This window comes from Pseudoliparis swirei, chromosome 20 (genome assembly GCF_029220125.1).
Source record: "Pseudoliparis swirei isolate HS2019 ecotype Mariana Trench chromosome 20, NWPU_hadal_v1, whole genome shotgun sequence".
Taxonomy (NCBI): Eukaryota; Metazoa; Chordata; class Actinopteri; order Perciformes; family Liparidae; genus Pseudoliparis; species Pseudoliparis swirei.
Genome location: NC_079407.1, coordinates 2313668 through 2341167, shown reverse-complemented (window position 1 = coordinate 2341167; position 27500 = coordinate 2313668). Strand labels below are relative to the sequence as shown.

The 27500-nt window shown below is 45.5% G+C and overlaps 3 protein-coding genes and 1 long non-coding RNA gene across 6 annotated transcripts in view; 2 read left to right on the top strand and 2 right to left on the bottom strand.

Moving 5' to 3' along the window:
• Positions 1-10302, top strand: part of LOC130210424 (endothelin-converting enzyme-like 1) — a 21626-nt gene extending 11324 nt beyond the window's left edge. Inside the window, exons 7-18 of the mRNA XM_056440722.1 lie at positions 2398-2620; positions 3010-3108; positions 3552-3626; positions 3868-3968; positions 5110-5168; positions 7007-7058; positions 7723-7790; positions 7889-8013; positions 8412-8477; positions 8571-8666; positions 9129-9205; positions 9550-10302. Of these exons, the coding sequence (XP_056296697.1) occupies positions 2398-2620; positions 3010-3108; positions 3552-3626; positions 3868-3968; positions 5110-5168; positions 7007-7058; positions 7723-7790; positions 7889-8013; positions 8412-8477; positions 8571-8666; positions 9129-9205; positions 9550-9649 (1141 nt within the window). The 3' untranslated portion in view covers positions 9650-10302. The remainder of the gene's footprint in view (positions 1-2397; positions 2621-3009; positions 3109-3551; positions 3627-3867; positions 3969-5109; positions 5169-7006; positions 7059-7722; positions 7791-7888; positions 8014-8411; positions 8478-8570; positions 8667-9128; positions 9206-9549) is intronic.
• LOC130210425 (uncharacterized) lies at positions 9890-12447 on the bottom strand. Of its 2 annotated transcripts, XR_008834802.1 has the most exons (3): positions 12234-12447; positions 10585-10771; positions 9890-10198 (listed from the first exon to the last, which is right to left on the bottom strand). It is a non-coding gene; the product is annotated as an uncharacterized LOC130210425 (long non-coding RNA). The 2 variants fall into 2 exon arrangements; XR_008834801.1 differs by lacking the exon at positions 12234-12447 and having other exon boundaries at positions 10585-11874.
• A 3687-nt stretch (positions 12448-16134) lies between these two features.
• xaf1 (XIAP associated factor 1) lies at positions 16135-20287 on the top strand. The gene is given in 7 exon segments (XM_056440720.1): positions 16135-16321; positions 18129-18264; positions 18325-18381; positions 18510-18792; positions 18883-18950; positions 19484-19708; positions 19806-20287. Coding segments are annotated over 7 exon segments (840 nt in total). The 5' UTR covers positions 16135-16283; the 3' UTR covers positions 19839-20287.
• Positions 20288-20965: 678 nt separating this feature from the next.
• Positions 20966-27500, bottom strand: part of LOC130210881 (inositol polyphosphate 5-phosphatase K-like) — a 10790-nt gene continuing 4255 nt past the window's right edge. The window contains exons 3-11 of one of the 2 annotated variants that reach the window (XM_056441377.1): positions 25395-25570; positions 24762-24873; positions 24558-24667; positions 24325-24351; positions 23486-23690; positions 22717-22854; positions 22533-22616; positions 22347-22451; positions 20966-21817 (exon numbers count right to left, since the gene is read on the bottom strand). In XM_056441377.1, the coding sequence (XP_056297352.1) occupies positions 21737-21817; positions 22347-22451; positions 22533-22616; positions 22717-22854; positions 23486-23690; positions 24325-24351; positions 24558-24667; positions 24762-24873; positions 25395-25570 (1038 nt within the window). In that variant the 3' untranslated portion in view covers positions 20966-21736. The remainder of the gene's footprint in view (positions 21818-22346; positions 22452-22532; positions 22617-22716; positions 22855-23485; positions 23691-24324; positions 24352-24557; positions 24668-24761; positions 24874-25394; positions 25571-27500) is intronic. The other variant, XM_056441378.1, reaches the window with a different exon arrangement.

Genomic DNA, 27500 nt, shown 5'->3' with positions numbered 1-27500 from the left:
GAAGGCATCTCCTCTGTAACTTTCTCCTTCACCAAACTCTTTTCTCTTCGGGCTCCGGCTCCCCATCTGTCTCCTCCTCTTCTCCTCCTCTCCTCTTCTCTCCTTCTCTTCTCTCCTTCTGCGTCTCCTGCCTTCAATTCACATAATAAAAACAAAAACAAAATCCCCGTCAGCGCCGCTCACCCTCCTCCTCTCCATCTGCACCTCCATGCATCCATGCCTCCATCACCTCTGCACCTCCTGTCATCCTCTTGCTCCTCCTCCTCTTCCTCCCCCTCCTCCTCCTCCCCCTCCTCCTCTCCTCCTCCTCCTCCTAAAGTATTGTCCTCCCCATGTTGTCTGTTGTTGATCTCTGTGTATCAACATGTTTGAATGTTGAGTTCAAGGTCAATCGGAAATTAGCATTTCCTTTAAAAAGTCACGGTAAATAGAAGCTGTAGATTTTCCTCCGTGGCGTCCGTCACGCCTCACTTCCTGTTAGCGCCTCACTTCCTGTGAGCGCTCAGGCTCGACGGTTGTGTTCAAGGACATCGGGATTCCCTTAAATACACTTCAGGTGCGTTCGTTAGATTATTCCTCCTCGTGTTCATCAAACGATGAAGAGGAGAGAACCACGAGCAACGAGCCGCCTCACACACACACACACACACACACACACACACACACACACACACACACACACACACACACACAGACACACACACAGACACACACACACACAGACACACACACAGACACACAAACACACACACAAACACACACAAACACAGACACACACACACACACACAGACACACACACACTAGTTCTTCCCTCCTTGACACCTTTCCTTCATCTATTCTTTCTCTCCTCCATTGTTTGTTCTGTATCTCTTTCCGTCATTTGTTACCTTTTTCTCCTCTTCATCCTCCTCCTCCTACTCTTCCTCCTCCTCCTCCTCCTCCTCTTCCTCCTCCTCCTCCTCTTCCTCCTCCTCCTCTTCCTCCTCCCCTCCCATGTTCTCCATTGACAGTTGTTCCCATCATACAAGAGCACCTCCATCTCCTCGTCCTCCACCCATCTTCTCTTCTCTCCGCCTTCTGTGTGTGTGTCTGTGTGTGTGTCTGTGTGTGTGTGTGTGTGTGTCTGTGTGTGTGTGTGTGTGTCTGTGTGTGTGTGTCTGTGTGTGTGTGTCTTTGTGTGTGTGTGTCTGTGTGTGTGTCTGTGTGTGTGTGTGTGTGTCTGTGTGTGTGTGTGTGTGTGTGTCTGTGTGTGTGAGACTTCAGCCAATCTCATTAGCCAGATGAACAGACTTCCAATGAAGGGGAAAGCATAATGACAACACACACACACACTTCCCCCCCCTCCTCTTGCTCTCCGTCTCCTCCCTCCATCATTGTGTGTTACGTGAGTTTTCTGTCCTTTCAAAATAAACTTGTGAAATACTTTTATGTTTCAGGAAAAGAAAAATATAACAAAAAGAATCAAACGTCCACAACGCGAGCCGATTGGTCGACGGGCGCCTCCCTCCTCCCTCTTCCCTCCTCCCTCCCTCTCTCCCTTCCTCTCTCCCTCCCTCCTCCCTCCCTCTCTCCCTCCTCCCTCCCTCCCTCTTCCCTCTCCTTCCCTCCCTCTCCCTCCCTCTCTCTCCCTCCTCCCTCCCTCTGTCCCTCTCTCCCTCCCTCCTCTCTCTCTCGCCCCCTTCCTTCCTTTCCTCACTTCCTCGGGGCTGCTGTTGCCTTTTTTATTTAATATCTGTCATGCAAAAATCTCAAATAATTAAAACAACAACAACATCATCATCATCATCTTCATCATCATTGTGCCTCTTGAAGACCACATGGAGCCTCGCAGTGGAAGGGGGGGGGGGTGGGGGGCATCTGTCCCCGCAGGGCAGACTGGATGTGGAGACACACCAGCGCTCCATCGTGGGGGGGGGGGGGGCACAGCTTGAATGAATGATTCATTTCTACTCCATCGCCACTCGCTCTCCATCACTGTCTTCTTCTCGTTCCCTCTCTCTCTCCCTCTCTCTCTTTTCCTAAATCTTTATTGCCTCAACCTTTATTTTGAAAAGCCTGCATTGCATGTTTCAAGTCAACATTTAACGATCATGACACATCTCATGATTTCTCTGATCGCCCGAATTTAATACATTTCCCACAGTTTCCAGGACTTAATAATAATCATAATAATACATACAATTTCTGTAGCGCTTTTGAAAGTACTCAAAGACGCTTAACTCCTCATCTTCATCTTTTCTTCTTCCTGATATTATTTCTTCACTTTTTTAATTTTGACGAGTTTCCGAATGACTCTGATCTATTCCCGCTCTCGGATCCGGAGAACCGATCGGAACCGCCTCCTCCTTCAAACCTCTTCACGACCCCTCCTTCCCCCCTCGTCTCCTCTGTCCTAGGGTCCTCCACAACTACATGCTGTGGCGCATCGTGGCGGCGCTCAGCGAGCACCTGTCCACGGCGTTCCGGAGCTCCATCCACGAGTTTTCCCGCGAGGTGGACGGCACGGAGCAGCAGCTGCAGCCGGGCCGGCTCTGCCTCACGCAGGCCAACAGGCACTTCGGCATGGCGCTAGGCGCGCTGTTCGTCCAGCAGCACTTCTCCTCGCAGAGCAAGGCCAAGGTAGGGGGCGGGGCCTAACGCACCATCAGGACCGCGTCGAGGCGGCCCGCCGGGTTATCGTGATTTGCATACTTGGATATTTTAAGGCAATTTTACGATCTTTTCTGAAACCTAACCTATCAGTTCACACATTTTTCCGAACCCCAACGAAATATTGTACGATATTTTCCTGAAGCTAAATAATTATTTCCCGATCGTTTCCTGAACCTAACCAAGTATCGTACGATCTTTTCCTAAACCTAAATAATGATTTCATGATCTTTTCCTGAAGCTAAATAATGATTGTACGATCTTTTCCTAAACCAAACCAAGTATCGTACGATCTTTTGGTGAAAATGCCTAACATATGTAGCGTGAACTGTGTGTTGTTGTTGTTGTTGGACCTCCAGGTCCAGGAGCTGGTGGAGGACATCAAACACTCTCTGGACCTCCGGCTGCAGGACCTGGACTGGATGGACGAGGCCACCAAGGAGGCGGCCCGCGCAAAGGTCCAGACCCCCCCCCCCCATTCCATAAAGGGATTGGATCCTCTCTTTGTGAATCCCGCCCTCTGATTGGCTGCCTGGTCCATGCAGTGTGTGTTGGGGGGACTCTGAGGACCCGGCTCTCTTAATCCGGATCGAGTCCTGATCCTGTTAGAGGAAGACAAAGAGCTCCGTAATCCTGCTCCACCAGGAGGCTGATGAGTGTGTGTGTGCGTGTGTGTGTGTGTGTAGTTGCCACAAGTGGATGTGTGATGATGTTGTTTCTCTTCCATCACTCCTCCTCCTCCTCCTCCTCCTCTCCTTCCCTCCTCTCCCCTCCTTTCCTCCTTCTTCTCTCTCCCCCTCCCCTCCTCTCCTCCTCCTCCTCCCCTCCTCCTGTTCCTTCCCTCCTCTGCTCTCTCCTCCTCCCCTCTCCCTCTCCCCCTCCTCCTCCTCTCCTCCTCCAGCTGAAGCACATGATGGTGATGACGGGGTATCCAGACTACATGCTCAAACCTGAGCTCATAGATCAGGAATACGGGGTGAGTTCCCTCTCTCTCTCTCTCTCTCTCTCTCTCTCCCTCTCTCTCTCTCTCTCCCTCTCTCTCTCTCTCTCTCTCTCTCTCTCTCTCTCTCCCTCTCTCTCTCTCTCTCTCTCTCTCCTCTCTCTCCCTCTCTCTCTCTCTCTCCCTCTCTCTCTCTCTCTCTCTCCCTCCCTATCTCTCTCTGTCTCACACACACACCTGTCCCTAAGAGGATGCGTTGTGGTTGCCATGGTTGCAGTTCGACGTGGACAAGAAGACGTACTTCAAGAACATCCTGAACAGCATCAAGTTCAACATCAAGCTGTCGTGCACAGATCCGCACAACACGCCACACAACACGCCACACAACACGCCACACAACACGCCACACAACACGCCACACAACACGCCACACAACACGCCACACACGCCACACAACACGCCACACAACACGCTACACACAACACGCTACACAACACGCTACACAACACGCTACACACAACACGCTACACAACACGCTACACACAACACGCCACACAACACGCCACACAACACGCCACACAACACGCCACACAACACGCCACACAACACGCTACACACAACACGCTACACACAACACGCTACACAACACGCTACACACAACACGCTACACAACACGCTACACACAACACGCTACACAACACGCTACACACAACACGCTACACAACACGCTGCACACAACACGCTACACACAACACGCTACACACAACACGCTACACACAACACGCTACACAACACGCTACACAACACGCTACACACAACACGCTACACACAACACGCTACACAACACGCTACACACAACACGCTACACACAACACGCTACACACAACACAACACGCTACACAACACGCTACACAACACGCTACACACAACACGCTACACACAACACGCTACACACAACACGCTACACAACACGCTACACAACACGCTGCACACAACACGCTACACGCTACACAACACGCTACACACAACACGCTACACAACACGCTACACACAACACGCTACACACAACACGCTACACAACACGCTACACAACACGCTACACAACACGCAACACGCTACACACAACACGCTACACACAACACGCTACACAACACGCTACACACAACACGCTACACAACACGCTACAACCGCTACAACACGCTACACAACACGCTACACACAACACGCTACACAACACGCTACACACAACACGCTACACAACACGTATACACACAACACGTTACACAACACGCTACACACAACACGCTCCGCACAACACGCTACACAACACGCTACACAACACGCTACACACAACACGACACAAGACACTATTTCTGAATATTTCTCTCCGGAGAATTTTAAATGAGATTTTTATGTTTCTGTGAACGTTGAATATGCCAGACTGACCCCGTGTGTGTTTTCCTTTGTGTGTCTGTGTGTGTGTGTGTGTGTGTGTGTGTGTGTGTGTGTGTGGTTCCAGGTGGCTCCTCCCCCCTCAGGCCCTCAACGCCTACTACCTCCCTAACAAGAACCAAATGGGTGAGCAGCTCCTCGTCTCCGAGTTCTGCCCGGCGACGCAGACGAGCGACAGTTACCCCGACACCGTGTTGACGGGGGGGGGGGGGGGGGGGGGGGGGATGGGGGGGGGGTCCGCCTCGGGGCTCCGCCTCCTCATCTCACATTCAGTCTCATGCTCACTTTCTCCTCTGATCTGCACCTCACATGCTTAACGCCCCCTGGAGGGGAAGACAAGCACTACACCGCCGGGAGCTTTGGCCTTGCACCGTCACACACACACACACAAACACACACACACACACACACACACACACAGACACACACACACAGAGACACACACACACAGAGACACACACACACACACAGACACACACACACACACACAGAGACACACACACACACACACACACACACACACACACACACACACACACACACAGACACACACACACACACACACACAGACACACACACACACACACACAGACACACACACACACACACACAGAGACACAGACACACACACACACACACACACACACACAGAGACACACACAGACACACACACAGACACACACACACACACAGACACACACACACACAGACACACACCTGTCTGCCTGCCAGCTGAATTAAATCTCTCTGGTGTGTTCACAAGCTGGTGGTCGAGGACGAGAGTCAGAGAGACATCACCGCCCCCTGGGCTCCTCTTCCTCTTCTTCTTCTTCTTCTGCTTCCTCTGCTTCCTCTTCTTCTTCTTCCTCCTCTTCTTCCTCTTGGAGAAGAGGCTTCCCGAAAAGTAAACGTTGTACTTTCACAACTCTAATCTTAATTATGTTAATGAGCAGATTAATGAGTGATTGTGTTTTGGGATTATTTGATTGATCCATTAAATAAAAAATATGAACAAACAGTTTCATCGCCGTGGCAACCAGAGAAGCTCAAGAGACGAGCGACTCCCGGATCCGCCTCCCTGAGTCTCAGTCTGTGTCGAGCATCAGAGGCTCCGCCCTCCGGGGAGTCGGAGCGAGGAGATTAACGGAGGATCAATGGAGTCATTTGGATTCTTCCTCTGGGACCATGAACACACCTCCCACCGTCCTGAGGGGGGAGGCGGAGCTTCCAACTGTGTGTGTGTGTGTGGCTTTGTCCGTGGACGAAGTCAGCGGGCGAAGTTTGTGGGCGTCGTCTGTTGATGTCGTCTGTGGACGTCGTCTTCGGACATCTGTTGATGTCGCCCATGGACGTTGTTGGTGGGCGAAGTCTGTTTGCGAAGTCTGTAGATGTCGTCCGTGGACGTCGTGTTCGGACGTCGTCCGTGATCTGATGTTTTATGGTCTCGAATTCGGCGTCTCCATCTTGAACTACGTCTGTCTTCATGTTGTTTCTTTAATCTGAACTGGGTTCTGGTTCCTCTGCATGAAGCCCTGTGGTTCTGGTTCCTCTTCATCGTGTCCTTTGGTTCTGGTTCCTCTTCATCGTGTCCTGTGGTTCTGGTTCTGGTTCCTCTTCATCGTGTCCTGTGGTTCTGGTTCTGGTTCCTCTTCATCGTGTCCTGTGGTTCTGGTTCCTCTTCATCGTGTCCTGTGGTTCTGGTTCCTCTTCATCGTGTCCTGTGGTTCTGGTTCCTCTTCATCGTGTCCTGTGGATGAAACTGATTTCATATTTTTTCTGTCTCTCCGTCTCCGCGGCGGCTTTACGGCTTCAGTGACTTCCATTTCCTCCTAACTGTCGGTTCCCATCTAAAAGAGACTGCATCAACCTTCCGTGTGTGTGTGTGTGTGTGTGTGTGTGTGTGTGTGTGTGTGTGTGTGTGTGGTATCTGAACCACCTCTCATGTTTCTTCGTCTCTTCTGCAGTGTTTCCTGCCGGCATCCTCCAGCCCACCCTCTATAATCCCGAGTACCCGCAGTAAGTAGTGCCTCCTTCGCCCCCCCCCCCCCCCCCACTACCACCACCGCGACCCCAAAGGTCATTATCGTCTACGTCAGTCCGGCAAAACCTCCGAACTCCTCCGAAGTCCCAGCGAAACCAATTTAACTTCCCACCCAGAGCTCCATAACTGAGGAGCAGGTGTCATTTAGAGGCCCCCCCCCCGCCACGCGGATCTGAATTAGATCCCCAGTGCAACTTTCTTTTAACTGGCTCGGCTGAGCAGAATTAGCAATGAGGACAACGGAGGGGGGGGGGGGGGGGCTGTGATGAGAATACTGAAGTCAGTGAAGCGGCACAACGCTTCGCTCTAGAGGGAGCGGGCGAGCACAGACCTCACGATCAATGTTTCACTATTTATACATGAGAACAAAAGCAAATATCTCCTAAATCTAAATGCAAATGCTGTGCGTGTCCAACGTGAAGAAGTTTGGGACTTCACATCTTTGATTTCTCTGAGAAAGCCCCACATGCAGGAGCCCTTAGCGTAGCATCGACAATGGGGAAACATGCGAGCCCGGCTCTGTCGAGGTAATCTACCTGCTGATGGATTTTCACGGCGATTCAAAAGCGCGTTCACTGTAAGTGCCAATAAAGTTTTGGGTTGTGAGTGACGGGCCGTGTTTCTACTTCCTGCCGCCAGGTCTCTGAACTACGGCGGCATCGGGGCGATCATCGGCCACGAGCTGACGCACGGATACGACGACTGGGGTGAGACCGCTGAACCTCTCCCCGACGCTAACACTGCCCCCCCCCCGCCCCTCCCCTTTTGCCCTTCGTCTTAGTGATGCAATGGTTCATGTCCCTAGGGGGCCAGTACGATCGCCACGGCAACCTCAAGCAGTGGTGGACGGAGGACTCGTACCGGAAGTTCCAGAAGAAGGCCGAGTGCATCGTGAAGCTGTACGACAACTTCACGGTCTACAACCAGAGGGTGAGGGTCACACACACACACACATACATATACACACACATACACACATACATATACACACACACACACACACACACATATACACACACACATATACACACATACACACACACATATACACATACACATACATTTACACACACATACGCACATCTACACACACATACACACTCACTCACACACACACATATACACACACACACATTGGTTTATTGGATGTTTTTGTGCAGATCAGATTAGACTTGTGTCCCCCCTCCCCCCCCCCCCTCCACTGTTCAACTAAAGCTTCTTCTTTCAAACAGTTGAATCATAAAACGAGATTATGAAGCAACTTCACAAGAAAAGAAGTAAAATGAGTAAAAGGGGCGGAGTCTTGAACACCTGTCCTGTGTCTGCAGGTGAACGGCCGCCTGACGCTGGGGGAGAACATCGCGGACATGGGGGGACTCAAGCTGTCCTACTTCGTGAGTCAAACCCTCCGCGGTCAAATCAAAGCTGCATGGGAAAAAAACCTGGATTAAAATAATAAAGTCCCGCCCCCCTCTCTCCATGTCCAGGCGTATCAGAAGTGGGTGAGGGAACACGGGCCTGAGAGACCGCTCCCGGGGCTGAAGTACACCCACGAGCAGCTGGTGTTCATCGCCTTCGCTCAGGTACGGGAGCCGTGACGTCACGTGGAGCCCCCTACAGGCCGGCGGCCGTCATCACATTTACATGTGGAATAATTTTAGTATATAAATATTTATATATATACATATATATATATATTTATATTGTTTATAGATATTTTATGATTTATATACTCTAATATTATTTCTATATATGTGTGTATTTATTTATATTATTTATTTATATATATTATATTAATTAAATACATATAAATTACATATTTGTATATTATTTATATATATATATGTATTTATATTACCTAACTAAGAAGTTTCCTGTGAACCAGGAAGTTTATTTTGGAAAGACTGCACGCATGTAACGAGTAGAAAAAAAGGGAAACTCTTTAGAATGTATCATAGTTACACATTTTATGAGCTTATCACATTCAGTTAGTATTAAATCCTGCTGAAACCTAACGAGTTGTTGTTGTTGTTGTTGTATCTCAGAACTGGTGCATGAAGAGAAGATCTCAGTCCATCTACCTGCAGCTGCTGACGGACAAACACGCACCGGAGCACTACAGGTAGTTCAGACCAGAGGACATACATATATATATATTTGTATGTATATTTATGTATATATATATATTTATATATATGTATATATATATACATATAAATATATACATTTATATATACACATAAATATATATATATATATGATCAAAACACCATATAAAAAAAGAATCCCATTCCTGCGATCACGATATTTGAGTTTTTATGTAAACAATTTACATTTCTGATGCCGATTTCTCAAGTAGAAACACCAGACCGCCTTAGTGCATGAACGAGGCATAAAAAAAACATGTCGTACGCTATTAATATTCCAAGCCGTGCCTGAACTCATCACGCCCGTGTCCCCCTGCAGGGTGATTGGCAGCGTGTCCCAGTTCGATGAGTTCGCTCGTGTCTTCCACTGCCCGAAGAACTCCCCGATGAACCCCGCGGACAAGTGCTCCGTGTGGTGACCCCGACACCCCCCCCCCCCCCTGGATGACTCCCATCACAGAACGCCTCTCCATAACATTACCAGTACTTGTTTTCAATTCGGACGCCTCTACAACCTGTAGCACGGGTCACATGACCACGTGCATATATTTCATTTCATTATATATATATATATATATATTTATATTTTTCTACATTTAAAATTTCCTTTTCAAATCATTTATTTTTCTATTTTAGCAGATATATCATAGAATGTAGCGTAGAGTTCATAAAGCTATTTATTATTATTGTTTCTCAGTCACATCCGACCCTTAAAAAGCTGCTGGCGTCCGTCCTGCGTGTCTGTGAGTCCGCTCTGCTGCCCCCTGGTGGCCGCGGAGGGGGACGGTCGCATCGTTCGCCTGCAGATGTTGCTCTCTCTTGTTGCTGTGAGTGTTTGTCTGGTTTTTAAAGATTTGTCCGACTTTTCGTAAAGAAGAAGAATCAGAAAGTGAACGTTTCTTTTTTCTCAGGATTTGTAGCGACGTTAACGAAGGATCAGATCTCAGATCAGTGTTCGACTCGTCGGCCTGTGGATCATTAAAAAGAGGAATTCAACAGCGATGGCCTGACGTAAGAAGAGTTTCTACGTGTCACGGGTAGAGCGTCAAACATTTGTACGATGTGTTATTTTTTTTAAAATACTACTCGGCACACAAAAAAAATATATATCTTTGTACAGATGAAGGATGTGAGATGTTCTGGTGATACCGTCTGTTTTGATGAGCGTGCATGTTTCCCTGAACAGTATTAAGTCTGGACACACACACACACACACACACACACACACACACACACACACACACACACACACACACACACACACACACACACACACACACACACACACACACACACACACACACACACACACACACACACACACACACACACACACACACACACACTCACTCACTCTAGCTGCTGTGTCTCCGTTGCTCATCGTTGTGAATAAACCCGCGGGTCACTGTGCGGCGTGTCGGTTCTTGGCCGTGCGGCCGCGTGTTCAGCCGGTTCCTCCGGCCATGAGCGCCACGACTCGCTGGGCAGCGCCGGACGGTCGAGGTCCACCGCGCCAGCTCGGCCTCCTGATTGGGCGAAACCTGCAACGACAACAAAAACAACAAGAGCGGGAATCGAACGACAAGCGGCGGAAACCTGAGATCACCGGCGGCTTGGAGGCGACACTCATTCAGGAAATGTGTTTTCAAATGTGTTGCCATTAAAAAAAGAAACGTTGAGCACGTTAGAGGCTGTTTGTTCCTTCATTGTGTTGATTCTGGCGCCCCCGTGTGGACTAAAGCGGTAGTGCCTTTAGAAAACATCTCATTTACTTCCTTATTTAGGTCCTGGTTTCCCTGGGTCTAGTCCACCGTGGACTACACGGAGGTCTCTAGAGGACCAGGACTACACTGAGGTCTCTAGAGGACCAGGACTACACTGAGGTCTCTAGAGGACCAGGTCTACACTGAGGTCTCTAGAGGACCAGGACTACACTGAGGTCTCTAGAGGACCAGGACTACACTGAGGTCTCTAGAGGACCAGGACTACACTGAGGTCTATAGAGGACCAGGACTACACTGAGGTCTCTAGAGGACCAGGACTACACTGAGGTCTATAGAGGACCAGGACTACACTGAGGTCTCTAGAGGACCAGGACTACACTGAGGTCTCTAGAGGACCAGGACTACACTGAGGTCTCTAGAGGACCAGGACTACACTGAGGTCTATAGAGGACCAGGACTACACTGAGGTCTCTAGAGGACCAGGACTACACTGAGGTCTCTAGAGGACCAGGACTACACTAAGGTCTCTAGAGGACCAGGACTACACTGAGGTCTCTAGAGGACCAGGACTACACTGAGGTCTCTAGAGGACCAGGACTACACTGAGGTCTCTAGAGGACCAGGACTACACTGAGGTCTATAGAGGACCAGGACTACACTGAGGTCTATAGAGGACCAGGACTACACTGAGGTCTCTAGAGGACCAGGACTACACTGAGGTCTATAGAGGACCAGGACTACACTGAGGTCTACAGAGGACCAGGACTACACTGAGGTCTCTAGAGGACCAGGACTACACTAAGGTCTCTAGAGGACCAGGACTACACTGAGGTCTCTAGAGGACCAGGACTACACTGAGGTCTACAGAGGACCAGGACTACACTGAGGTCTCTAGAGGACCAGGACTACACTGAGGTCTACAGAGGACCAGGACTACACTGAGGTCTCTAGAGGACCAGGACTACACTGAGGTCTATAGAGGACCAGGACTACACTGAGGTCTCTAGAGGACCAGGACTACACTGAGGTCTCTAGAGGACCAGGACTACACTGAGGTCTCTAGAGGACCAGGACTACACTGAGGTCTCTAGAGGACCAGGACTACACTGAAGTCTATAGAGGACCAGGACTACACTGAGGTCTCTAGAGGACCAGGACTACACTGAGGTCTCTAGAGGACCAGGACTACACTGAGGTCTCTAGAGGACCAGGACTACACTGAGGTCTCTAGAGGACCAGGACTACACTGAGGTCTATAGAGGACCAGGACTACACAGACCAGTTCCTCTGGTCTCTCTCCTGCCGTCTCCTCGTCTCTGTGATGAGTGGCGTCCGCTCAGACTCCGCCCCCTCAGTCGCCCGCTGCCGGAGCTCCTGATTGGCCCTGGCCAGGTCACCTGACTCTCCGGCCAGACGATGGATCGTGGCCCGAGCCCCAAGCAGCTCCTCGTCTCTGCAGATCAAAGACGGCGTCAGCGCCGCATCACGTCACGCATCACCTGAGCGCGCCGGCGGCCCGATGCCGCACGAGACTCCGGGCCAGACGCCTGTTGTCCACTCTGACCGCGTCAGAGGCTTTCTGCATGGAGACTGACTGACTGACACACACACACACACACACACACACACACACACACACACACACACACACACACACACACACACACACACACACACACACACACACACACACACACACACACACACACACACACACACACACACACACACACACACACACACACACACCCTCCTGCTTGAGGTGGAGTTGGTCACTCGAGGCCTCGGTGGTTTCCTCCAGCTCCCTGAACTACAGCACAAACTTATATTCTACTATTATATTAATATATATATAAATATATATATAAATATATATATAAATATATAGTACATGTGCACATTGCTATATTATAATCACTCCAGCTTCAGTGGCTCAGTTCTTGCCTGCCGCTGTGTGGCCGTGCTCAGCTCCCCCCGCAGCCTCTGAATGGTTCGCCCCGTCTGCTCCCTCTGAGCGTGTCCGTCCCTCAGCTTCTCTCTGCAGACACACAGATACTTTCATAACTCTAGAAACAATCTACTTACACCTGATGGAGGAGCTCAGGCTTCATCCGGTTATGAACCGGATTCATATCACAGATGGATGACAGGGGATTGTTTTTCATATAGGACAAATATCAAATATCAGATATCAGTCTGAGACTTTGCAAACTAATATATCGGTAGAGCCCGCCTCACTTTCAACGTCCCTTTCTTTTCTTTCCTCCGTTCATTCGTCTCTGATGAGGGAAACAAGAGGAAGAGAGGCGGAGGTCTCATTGGTTTAAAAAAAAAAAAAAGAATTATGTTGGATTGTGAAAATATATTTTAAACATAATTTTATGATACTATAATAAATACAATAAATAAATAAAAAATACATTTACAGACGTATATATATATAAATTAAATATATTATGTTGGGTTGTTGGTTATGGAAAAGCAAGAATTTACTTTTTTTGGTCAAGATAATAATAATAATAATAATAGTAAGTAAAAAGTAATTTTATAATATTAAAATATATATATAAATAATATTTTATATTTTCATATATTTATTATATATATACAGTATTTATATATACATATAATATATATACAAAATAAATATGAAAATATAAAATATTATATATATCATACTTTTTTAACAAGGCAGTTTGTTTTGTATATTTGTCTATTTTAGTTAAATTTTATATCGCCACAAATAGCTTCATCATGAGGCCACGAGTCTAGTGGAGACACAGCTGACAGCAGCGCCACCTGCTATTCAAACCACGAAACATCTCAAAGAATTTAATGCTAAAGATGCAAAAGACAATATATAAATGTCATCGCGATATCATGAAATATATATCGACAAAAGAGAATATTAACATCCAAATGTAATATCAGTTATATATCTTTCCCTCTCATGAATTAGCATGCGTTATGCTTTAAAACGTTTTAAAGGTCACGTTAGTAATAACCATGGCAATTCAACACATTCATAAGCACCACTAGTTTCAGTTTCAGTTCAGCCTGATAAATACGATATGTGGCGGGAGTGTGTGACTTAAGACTGAAATGCGTGACTGTCACGCTCAATGCGTGACACTTGAGAGCCCTGCAAACAGGTCATGACGTGTTCGTCCCCTGACGTTGTTTTGTGATAAATCAACCACAACATTACGCTGCTGAAAACATGACGTCACAACTGGTCCGACGTTTCCTAAAAATATAAACAAACAAAAACTCACGACATCCGTGATTTCAAAGCCTCGTCCAGCTGTTTACTGACGTTAGTTATGTTTAGAGAATAGAGAGAAGTGAAGCGAGAGAGAGAGAGAGAGAAGAGAGAGAAGAGATAGAGAGAGAGAGTTCTTATTCCGTTCTATTTAACGGGCTAGTCTAGGATTTGCGTGGCCAGACTGAAAAACAAATCATACGGCCTCTCTTATTCAGAGGGCCGGGCCAAATGTGGAGGCGGGCCGTATCCGGCCCGCGGGCCTTAGTTTGAGTACCACTGCTCTTGGCTGTTGATGTCTATCAATATCGCTCATTTTGAAAATGACGTCAGAGGGCAATACGGATCCGTATCAGACCAGCGAGGAGGGCAATACGTGGCATGACGACCCATTAGCCAATCAGAACGCTTGTACTGTTGTTGCTATATAATAATTCATCTTTATTCATAAAGAAAATGTAAGCGAGTGGTCTGATGCTGCCAGAGGAAACGCAGGTCGAGGATGTATTGCATCATCAGTGTATTGATGCTTATGCTTCAACTCTGTCAGAATTTTTTTTTGGCATTTGGTGCCCTTTTTTTGGTTTGAGCACCTGCGCCCAAAAATGTCTGTGCACGTGCCTGTATATACATATTATATTATATATATATATATATATTATGTATATATATATACATATATTCTATTATACATATATGTTATATATATTATATATGTAATATACATAATAATTAATAAAACACTTTCAAACACTTATATATCTGACAGATTAATTAAAACAACTTGTAAACTATTTAAACCCTTAAATGTTTGCCTAAACGCTTAAATATTTACCATAATACCTTATAAAGTGTTTAAACCCTTAAGTGTCAGCCTTCATTCGGTATAACCGTCAGTTACAGTCGATGTATTTTAACCCAACGGACGTGTGAATTGTTTGTTTCGCCATTTTTATACATGACAGGAAAGGTGCGCGAACAGCAGTTTTTCTAAAGTCTCGTGCGCGAGACTAGAAACACGCGACACGAGCTGAATTAAACTGTAATGCGGCGTCGAGCTGAAGGCGAACAAGTTACTGTGTTGTGTGTGACCGTCAAAAGAGGTACGATATCATATATAATACAACATGTAATCAAACCAGCTCACCGGAAGAGTCGCTACTTCCGGGTTCCGTCTCCATAGCGACACGTCGCAGCACTTCCTTCCGTCCAAATATTTTCCTGCTGCATTCAAAGACTATCGGATATATTGCACTTGTGACTTCAGCAGAGCGATACATACGTTAGCCTCATATACTTTAATAGCCTATGAATAAATCATGTACATAAACATGAACAGCCTCTTTTGAAGTGTTAGTCAAGTTACTAAAATCTATTTTTTGGATGAAGAGGACCCGAGTCGGACCAAGTTATGTAGGAGATGGTTGGTGTAGATTAAAAAACTAAATGTACACGAACGCATCACTTACTGATTACATTAATCTGAGAAACAGCACAAAAAGTCCATCAAAAGACTTAATTAAGGTAATTATTAACTAATTACGAGCTTCTTCTCATGCTGTCATGTCTGCAAGGGGGTTATACAATATATATATATGTATACATTTATATATATATGTATATATAAATATAAATACATATATATAAAATATATATTTATTAATATATATATTAATATATACATATATATATATATATAATCACGTTGTAATATATAACCGTATATAAAAATATTACTAATAATAATAATATATTATTTGAAATAGCACTTATTCAACACTTGGAAATACTATTTATTTCTATTCTTGGGACTCTAAACTGTTCTTATTGTGTGATATCTCTGCAGATAAGGTCCCTGAACTGACACAACCACATAATCATTTACTTTTAGAGTATGTATTATCATTAGTTGTTTGCTCTCTGGCGCCCCCTTGTGGCTGTTGGATAAATGCCACCAGGTCACGGAGCAGAAATACTTTAGTTTCATTTTCACTAAACTGAGATCAGAAGAGTCCGACGTGTAGGGTTGCGCTGCAGAACGGATCGATACTTCTATCGTGTGTATCGATGGGCGACGAGGAGGCCACGCGCAGCTGCGGCACGTGGTGAGACTTTAAAACGCATATTAATACAAGTTTGACTTGTGGTGGGTTCACTGACCGGAGGGCGTGACGCACCGTGGAGCTTTAGTTGAGGTGAAAGTTCATCTTATGAGCTGAATGTTGAATATTATAATCAATGTATGGATGAGAGGGGAGCTGTTGGGAGGTTGTATCAGAGGATTTAAAGACAGCCACTTTCACTTTCTGTATTCAACGTCATCTCGAGGGTTCTGACTACAGGTGGCTCTGGTTGTAAGAAGTCTGTGAGAAAAGATCTTTACTTTATATGAAAATAGAGAGCCTTACCATGTGGATATTTATCATAGACTTATAATTGTGATATATATATACATATATAAATATATATGTATATATATATAAATAATCAATATATATGCTCTGTCGTTTTATATATATATATATATTATTTATGTATATATAAAAATACAATAAATATTTATCTGTATATATATATATATTAGGGCTGTCAGCGTTAACGCGTTATCTATGCGATTAATTTGGCTGCGTTAACGCACTAAAATATTTTAACACAATTAACACAACTTTGTTTACTTCCGGTGTTCGTTGAAGTTTTTACACTCAAACTGAGTGTCAAACCGCGGCAGTACGGTTTAACACTGTTTCCGTTTTTAAAACAATTATTTCTCCGCGAAAATAAGGATCATAAATCAGTTTAAACTCGTGGCTGAATCAGTCGGGTTTCCTCCTGCTCCTCCTTCCTCCCGTCTCCCCCTCTGATACACAGAGGAACGGAGGGGCGACGTGTCGGGGGACGCGCGGAAAGAACTCGTCACACGAAACCTTCACCGTGATTGGTCAATCCGTTTGTCTGTCAACATTTTGGGAAAAAAACAACCAATGAACACTCAGTAAATCACAAAGGACCTCCCACCTCACAAGTTAGGCTCATTAGCAGCCTGTCAGTCAGAGAGCAGAGAACACGGCGCCAGGACAACTGAGCCTCATTGAATAGAGCTGAGATTGTTCTGGAATGTTTGATGTAGAACACGTGGGTATGTGTCACATGAAAACGCCTTTAAAAGGTGAATTTACATTTATTTGTAAAATGGAGAACATGAGCCCAGCCTCCAGAGGGTTAACGTGACATATGTGAATGTCAGTCAGTTACCAAGGCCACTGGTTCTGCTGTGTTCAGTGTTACATTACATTACATGTCATTTGGCTGACGCTTTTATCCAAAGCGACTTACAATACTGTTACAGACGACAATGTTAAAGATGACAGGACCAATGGGGTCTCAATATAATTCTTTTTTTTTACTAATCTGATGTTTCACTGAAGAAACAATTTATCATCCACGATATTAAATACCTCGCTGGCACTTTATAGGTAGGAGCCTCTTTGAAAACACAGCTCTGTGTGAAGTTTGGTCTTTAAAAAGAAGAAAAAAAAACTTTTAATCGCGATTAATGAATTTCAAAATGTGCGATTAATTAGTTAATTTTTTTTAATCGATTGACAGCCCTAATATATATATATGTCTGTGTATAGATATAGGATGACACAGAACATATATATATATTTATATAAATAATAATAAAAGAAAAATATATATATTTATATATATATATAAATACATGTATAAATGTACATATATATATATACACAAATATAAATGTGTATATATAAATGTGTATATATACATTTATATATATATATGCTGTCATCTTCTATAACATCTTTGACATCGCTTCACACTCACACATGTTGAGCCCCGTAATGTTCAGGCGCTGTAGGATTTGTGAGAGGTCTCTCTCGTCTCTTTCAGCCACAAAGACGTCTCGGAGGCCAACTTCTCTCTGCACGAGATGCACTGCAGCCGCTTCCTGTGTCTGTGCCCCGACTGCCAGGAACCAGTTCTCAGAGAGCACCTGGAGCAGCACAGGGAGAAGCAGCACACACAGGTACACACACACACACACACAGGTGTATTCTCTGCAGGTCTAACACACTTGTGGTTGCAGGTGAGATGCTCCGAGTGTCACCTGAAGATGGAGCGCTGCCACCTCGTGGATCACCAGGTGAGTCAACTGGGCCCCGAGGCCCCGCCCCCTTTCTCATCGTAACCCGACACCTGTCGAGGTGCGAAATAAAGAGGACACGCCCCCACCGGCGTGGCGGTGAGCGTGCCCTCCGCCTCGTCTCCCAGGCCGACCGCTGTTAGCGGCGGCTGCTGCGCTGTGAGTTCTGCCAGCTGGAGCTGCGGCGCAGAGACCTGGACCGGCACCGCCCGGCCTGCGGCAGCCGCACCGATCGCTGCAGCGACTGCAACCGCTACGTCACCCTGAGGGACCGGCCCAGCCACGGCGACACCTGCCCGGCAACCGGAGGCTCGGCAACCGGCGGCTCGGCAACCGGAGGCTCAGCAACCGGCGGCTCGGCAACCGGAGGCTCGGATCCTCAAACCGCCGGCAAACTGCCACGGAACAAGAGTAGGACAATTCGGCTCCAACAGAACTATTAACCTTCTTCTTCTTCTTCTCAAACTACGACCGTCTGACCGTCCGTTTTCTTCTCCACAGCCAAATCCACGGCGCTTTGCGGCAGCTGTTTGGCGTCTTTTCCAGCGGCGGATGTGGAGCAACACGAGGTAAAATAGACTTCTATACAACCAGAGGAGTCGCCCCCTGGTGGTCAGGAGAGGGAATGCAGCTTTAACACATGAAGCATAGACTTCTATACAACCAGAGGAGTCGCCCCCTGGTGGTCAGGAGAGAGAATGCAGCTTTAACACATGAAGCATAGACTTCTATACAACCAGAGGAGTCCCCTGGTGGTCAGGAGAGAGAATGCAGCTTTAACACATGAAGCATAGACTTCTATACAACCAGAGGAGTCCCCTGGTGGTCAGGAGAGAGAATGCAGCTTTAACACATGAAGCATAGACTTCTGTACAACCAGAGGAGTCGCCCCCTGGTGGTCAGGAGAGAGAATGCAGCTTTAACACATGAAGCATATACTTCTATACAACCAGAGGAGTCCCCTGGTGGTCAGGAGAGAGAATGCAGCTTTAACACATGAAGCATAGACTTCTATACAACCAGAGGAGTCGCCCCCTGGTGGTCAGGAGTGGGAATGCAGCTCTAACACATGAAACATTTTGTTTACCTCCTCCTGAACCAGCTGCAGTGTCTCCTGGCCAGCAGGTTGAACTACGAAGAGGAGGAAGAGGAGGATGAGGAAGAGGACCCGTTCTCCGGGCAGAGGGCCACCCCGTGGCTCTCGAGGGGCCTCCGGGGGGATCGGCCTCGTGGGGGAACCGGGGCCGGCGCAGGGGACCCGCACCGGATCAGCACCTGCCCCCACTGCCACCTGGCGCTGCCGCTCGCCACGCTGCGCTGGCACGAGGTGACGGGCCGACGGAGAGAATACTATCATCCATTCATAAATCACTCACACATCCCCCTGTGTGTGTGTGTGCGTGTGTGTGTGCTCTGTTTCACAGGTGAAGTGCCACATCGTCATCAACCTGAGATGAAGAGAGAGAGAGAGAGAGAGAGAGAGACAGGATGTTTGAAGGAAGATGAATATTTAGTTATTAGTTTTATTGACGTTCAGTTTTAATCGTCGTGGAGATGAAAAGTGTCTCCAGTACTAAATGTTTTGTATTAAAATTATTTTACATAAATACAAACACAGAAACTAAAGTTAACACTAGAATATTTACTTTTGTTTTGAGTCATAAAAAAAAGTTCAGCCATTTTCAAAAGTTGTTGCTGCTAAAAGTTTCCATTAAAATAAAAATATGGACAAATCTGATGCACTAATTTTAAATACGTATAAATACAATTATTTAGTTGAATTTATTTTTCATTGTATATGGAGTCCATATATATATATAGAGATATATATATATATAACTTTGACATTTATATATATTAAGAACGAAAAATATATTTTTGAAAATAAAATTCTTTACGTGATTTATTAATTTTTTCTCGTATTTTTTCATTTTGGGTTTCCGAAATTTTCATTTTGAACATTTGTGAATGAGTCTCAGATATTAAATGTTAAAACAACTCGCCAGACTGGGACCGCTCTGGGTCCAGGACCTTGGTCTTTGGACTCCATGGAGACCCCCTGGAGGTCCAGACCACGTGGAGGTCCAGACCACATGGAGGTCCAGACCCCCTGGAGGTCCAGACCCCCTGGATGTCCAGACCACGTGGAGGTCCAGACCACATGGAGGTCCAGACCCCCTGGATGTCCAGACCACATGGAGGTCCAGACGTCCAGACCCCCTGGAGGTCCAGACCCCCTGGAGGTCCAGTCTGATCCTCCACAGGCCGGCAGACCGGATCTAGAAGGACTCAAAGATGTTCTTTGCATTTATTTAAATACACCAAACTGAGCTCAGAGAGCACAAAATACATAAAATAATAGTAAGATAATAATATCCATGACTATGAACTTTATTCTAAAATAATAAACTGAAATAAAATAAAAACAAAAGTATAAAATGTTTCTGTGCAGTTGAAACGCCCAAAAATTCATAACGTCACAGAATGATTTTATTTGTTTTTTAAGTCTTTAGCGAGAAGGAAAACTAATTAAATTAAAGAATGACACAATTATTAGTATTTAAAAAAAAGTAAACGCCACAAATGAAGTGAGAATTATTTAATATGTGCACAAAGATATTCACCTTTCAATATTCTCTCAGTACATTACATTTAATAGTTCAGAAAATAGTTTATAAATATATATATATAATAAAATGAAGAAAAATAAACACAAACATTGGCTTATAATTGATTCCAGCGAGCCAATAACAATCGACTGAAAGTTAACATAAATAATAAAAGATGAACATTAAAATCTAAACACTAAAAGGCACTTTGAGTCTGTAACGTTTCATCAGTATCAATAAAGTTATTTAAATACGCACAGCAATGAGGAGTAAATATCTCTATGTTCTCCATGAGGGAATGAACTCATGTTGTTGTTGTTGTTGTTGTTGTTGTTGTTGAACCTCAGCTAATGCTCCGCACAAACAAAAAGGTAAAAGTTATATTAAATAGTTTTATGTGTGTCAAGTCCTTCAGGAACAAGTTCATTAAAATACTGTGAGGACACGATAAGCAGAGTGAACAATGGGAATATTTATATTTATATATATATCTTAAATATATATAGTTTAGAGAGTAAATAAACTGAACCCGAACAAACTAACGTTTCCAATTCGAGGGAAACTTCCAGTCAGTTGATGGTCGTTCACAGTTTCCATGAGACCCAGAGACTCTTCTCTCAAGGAGAGAGACCGCTCATGAAAGGATGTGTAACAGTTCTTCCGTATAAAACACGCGTACCTGAACGCCCCGTTGTGGTTCAGACCATCCGGAATAAACCTTCTATATGTTGTCCCACGCGGACAGGTCAGAGGTCGTCTTCTCTCGGGGAGGTTCTGTTCTGCTCGGACACCAGACCTTCCTCACCGGCCAGCTTGGACTCGTGGACCTACAGGAGAGCAGCAGGTCAAAGGTCACATTGTGATGCGTTCAGGCTCCGATCGGTGAAAACAAGTAAACTTGAATAAATCCAATGTTTTCAGATTTATAAGGTGTCATAATTATTTGAAATGTGCGTTTTATATAAACAATTAATATTACATATTATTATGTATATTATATTATATATTAATATATATATATTATAATGATTAAATATATTATATTATTAATTAATTTATATTATACTGTATATTATTATAATATATATTATAGTATTATTAATTAGTATAATATATATTATATTATTAATTATTATATATATCATTATGAATTATTATTAATATATATATTATATTTTTTATATATATACATTTATATAAATTACTATAACAAATTTAAAGGATAACAATTAAGAAGTTTCACACTGAATTAAATGATTTTTAGGATGTTGGTGGTAAAACTAATAGTATTATTATTATTAATAATTTGTATCCACCGTTATCATCGATGATCGGCAACTCAAAGTTACACCTCACCTTGAACGCGTCGCTGACCCCGACGATGCACTGCAGACGGTTGCTATAGTAACACAGCACGCACTCGCCCCCCCGCACCGGGATTTCCTCTTTACCGACGTACACCTACAAAATAAATAAAAATAAAGACTTTCAGACTCGTCAACGTTCTTAATCTCAAAATCTATTTTTAAATAAAGTTCAAACCTGGACGACTTCTTCGCTGGAGGACACCTCGTCATCTTTGACCCACGCGTAGGTGATGTAGTCAGAGACGCTGGAGAACCCCACCTGAGACGCACACACACAGAGACACACACCGTCACACGAATTGAATGCCGACCGTACCATGACACAAACTTTAAAGGGGGGGGGGGGGGGGAGCACCGACCCTGTAGAGCCCGATCCAGTCCCAGACGCTGGAGGGGAACGGCTGCAGCGGGCTGTAGAGGACCATGGCGTCCGTGTCGGCGCTCCAGTCGCCGCCCGGCTGCAGACGGACCAGAGGGGCGTCACCCTTCTTCCTCAGCTGCAGACGGAGAAACCAACGTGGCTTTAAGATATATATATTAGTGCTGTGAAAAATAACGCGTTAACTCAGTTAATTAAATTACAGGTTTAACTAGTTTTTTTTTTTTTTACGCATTTAACGCATGCGCAGAATGAGCTTCCAATCTGTTTGTTGTTGGTCGTCTCGAACCAGCAGCATGTCATTCTGTCTCTAGTGTCGCGTTAACACGACTCCGACGCGCACTGGTGAGCAATGCAGGGCTCTCAAGTGACACGCATTGAGCGGGGGGGGGGGGGGGGTGCTCAATATGTCAATCGCGGTCGCTGCAGACATATCAACAACTCTTCTCAGAGCTCCTGCCCGTCTTCAGAGCCCTGTAAATGTATATATGTGATTAATCATGATTAATCCACAGAAACCTGTGATTAACCTGATTAAAATTTTAATTGTTTCACAGCCCTAATATATATGTATATAAATTGGTAAAAGAAAAATAGGAAAATGTTAAATTAGAGAGACAACTCTTCGATTTGGCTAGATAAAATATTCACTCAAGCTTTTTTTAAAGCGTTTAAAAAACCAAATGTATTCTTTGTAAAAAAAAAACTATGACATCATCATCATCACCAGCTGTGTAAACACGCTTCACCTCCAGCGTGAAGACGCTGTTGACGGGCTTGTGGTCGCTGATGCTGTACTCCATGTTGCTGGAGTACGACTCCTGCCTGATCCTCAGCGGGTACTCTTCCTCGTCCTCCTCCTCCTCTTCCTCGGGGGGCCCGCCACCGCCGCCGCCGTGGCTCCGGAGCCGCCACAGGATCCGGTCGGTCCAGGCGGGTTTACGCTTCTTACCGCTGGACAGAGAGCAGAGAAGGCGGAGCTTAAGTTAAGAGACAAAGACGGACTCTTTCATTCTTAAGAAATTAAACAGTTAATATCGCCCCAAAGCTCTAACGGGTCGGTTGTATGAAAACAATATATATATATAATATATATATATATATAATATATTATTTATATATAATATAATATATATATATTATATATTATATATATATCTGTATACATATTATATATCTATATATAATATTATATATATATATATCTGTATACATAATATTATATATATATATAATATATAGATATATAATATATTTTATATATATATATATAAAATACATTTTTAATAATCATCCTTTTTCATGTAGAGGATCATTTTGTTTGTGTATTTAAAAACATTTCTACCTGTGGCCGTGCATGTTAGCTCCTTTAAACAGTGTTAATATTGTCCCTCAACATAAATAAACAAGCATTTCTAAAGACGTGTTTCCACCTGTTTGTGACATTTCCACCTGAAGATAACCGTCACTCTTTAAAGCATTGAAACCGGTTCTCAGAGCAGCGTGTTGGAAGCAGAGTGAGTTCACATTCTGAGATGCAGTTAATAAATTAATAAAGAAGGTAGGAGACACGAGGGTGAAGTCTTACGTAAAGCCAAACCAGGTCCTGTGGAGCCTGTGAAGACGGTGGAGACGACATGAAGACACAATCAGGCTTCAAGAGGCAAAACACTGGAAAGATGGAGATTCTTTCAAAGGACGCTTCGCCTCTCGTTCAGAAACAAATATCATGATAGCGCCACAGGATCTTTTCTCAGTGGTAAAAAGGAACGTTGAAACCATCTCAGTGAAGCCGCGTCGTCCCGCGTCCTCACTAGTCACCTGCTGTCGTAGGTGTCGGAGTCGAGGTCAAACTTGTACGTGGGCGGGAAGTCCAGAGGCCCTTCCTCGAACTCCTGCAGGGCCCGCTCCTCCTTCCTCATCATCGTCAGCTGAGGACACAAACAGGCGTCAGACGGCGAGCGGCTCGAGGACTCTGGGGGTCTCGGGGTCTGGGGGTCTCGGAGTCTGGGGGTCTCGGGGTACCTGGTCTTTGCTCCACAGGAGGTCGTAGGTCCGCTCGTCGATGCAGGAGCGGACAAAGTGCATCCCGTGGTCCTGAATCCGGAAGTTGAGATCCCCGAACCAGAACACCAGCCTGGACCGATAATATAAATATAGTATTATATAAATATATAAAATACAATACAAAATATATTATCTGCTTTAAATATATAATATAGTTAAATACATATATATAATTAATTATATAGTATTATTTGCTTTATATATATTTAATATAATTAAATAAATATATAATACAATATTATAAAAAGTAGTTTTCTTTGCTTTATATATGTAGAATTAAATGAATGTAAATATTTATTAAAACTAGTGTTCAATTTATCAATTTCAAGTCAAAATGGCTGAAATACTTATTATGTATTTATATTACAGTGCAATATATATTTATATGCTGGCTCATTGAATATAAATATTTATATTTATATATATATTCAATGAATAATAAAACAAATATTCAACCACCTTGTAGCCCCGCCCCCCATGGTGGAGACCTGTCAATCCCCTTGTAGCCCCGCCCCCCATGGTGGAGACCTGTCAATCCCCTTGTAGCCCCGCCCCCCCTGCTTCACAGACCCTCCCTCTTCCGGGTCTCACCGGTGGTCGAGGATCCTGGGCGCCGCCGGCCCGGGGAAGGCCTGCGTGTCCAGGATGTGCCGGAACTCTCCGAGCCTCTGGGCGGCGCGGTCCAGGTGCGCCGCCAGGTGGCAGTTCAGGAAGCAGAGCGCGTGGCCGTAGAACGCCAGGCGCAGCGACACGCCGCCCTTGTTGCCCTGGGAGACGGGACAGGTTGTTTACTTCTTCTTCTGGCGTTCAGCTCGCGCATGTGGAGCGTGATCAGAGACGGCTGGTCCTGTTGCATTCTGGGTAGTGACAGCACCACGCTGCCACCGGGAAGGAGAATCCTGATGCTTTAAACTCATGTTTCATGTGTGTATGTGCATGTGTGTGTGTGTTTCTGTGTGTGTATGTGTGTTTCTGTATATTTGTGTGTGTATGTGTGTGTGTACGTGTGTGTCCTCACCGAGTACCCGTAGATCCCTGTGCGTGTGTATGTGTATGTGTGTATGTGTGTATATGTGTGTGTGTCCTCACCCAGTACCCGTAGATCCCTGTGCGTGTGTATGTGTGTATGTGTGTGTGTATGTGTGTATAAGTGTGTGTGTCCTCACCCAGTACCCGTAGATCCCTGTGTGTGTGTGTGTGTGTGTGTGTGTGTGTGTGTGTGTGTGTGTGTGTGTGTATGTGTGTGTCCTCACCCAGTACCCGTAGATCCCTGTGCGTGTGTATGTGTGTGTGTGTGTGTGTGTATGTGTGTGTGTGTGTGTGTGTGTTTCTGTATGTGTTTGTGTGTGTGTGTGTCCTCACCCAGTACCCGTAGATCCCTGTGTGTGTGTGTGTGTGTGTGTGTGTGTGTGTCCTCACCCAGTACCCGTAGATCCCTGTGCGTGTGTGTGTGTATGTGTGTGTGTGTGTGTGTATGTGTGTGTGTGTGTATGTGTGTGTGTGTGTGTGTGTCCTCACCCAGTACCCGTAGATCCCTGTGCGTGTGTGTGTGTTCAAGATTCAAGATTCAAGATGTTTTATTTGTCACATACACACACAGGGTGTGCAGTGAAATGAAAGTGGCAATGCTCAGCAGGAATGTGCAAGGGCAACAAGTACACACTATTTACAAATAAAAAACAACACAATATTTACAGTAAGTGTGTGTGTGTGTGTGTGTGTGCCTAAGAGGGGCAGTTGTGTGGGTCTATGGGGGTCCTGGTGAGGTCGGAGTTCACAATCCTGATGGCCTGAGGAAAGCAACTCCGTCGCAGTCTCTCTGTTCTTGCAGCGTGACTACGGGCGCCTGCCTGACCGCAGCAGCTGAAACAGTCTGTTGTTGGGGTGGTGAGGATCCTTCATGATCCTGCCGGCTCTGGTTCTGCACCTCCTGGTGTACAAGTCCTGCAGGGTGGGGAGTGTAGTTCCAATAGTGCGCTCAGCCGAACGCACTACTCTCTGCAGAGCCTTGGTGTCGTGAGGGGAGCAGTTGCCAAACCAGGCTGTGATGCTTCCTGTCAGGACGCTCTACAGCTCCAGAGTAGAAGGACTGAAGGATCCTCTGGGAAACTTTAAATTTCCTCAGCTGCCTTGCCTTTCTCACCAGAGTGTCTGTGTTTGTTGACCATGTCAGATCCTCGGTGATGTGGACTCCCAGGTATTTATACCGCTCACCCTCTCCACAGTAGTCCGTTAATCCCCAGTGGTGAGTACGTCCTCTGTTGTTGTACCCTCCTAAAGTCCACAATCAGCTCCTTAGTTTTGGTGACATTCATGATGAGGCTGTTGTCCTGGCACCAGAGTGACAGATCAGCAACTTCCTCCAGGTAGGCCTTCTCGTCGTTGTCGGAGATCAGGCCCACCACCACTGTGTCATCCGCAAACTTGATGATGGTGTTGAGCTGAACCTGGCCACACAGTCATGTGTGTACAGGAGTACAGTAGGGGCTGAGGACGCAACCCTGGGGGATCCTGTGTTCAGGGTGAGGATTTGGAGGTGTGTCTGCCCACCCTGACCACCTGTGGCCTGGCGGTCAGGAAGTCCAGGATCCAAGCACACAGGGGGTGTTCAGTCCCAGCTCAATCAGCTTGCCGCCAGTCTGGAGGGACTATGGTGTTGAAAGCTGAACTATAATCAATGAACAGCAGTCTGACATA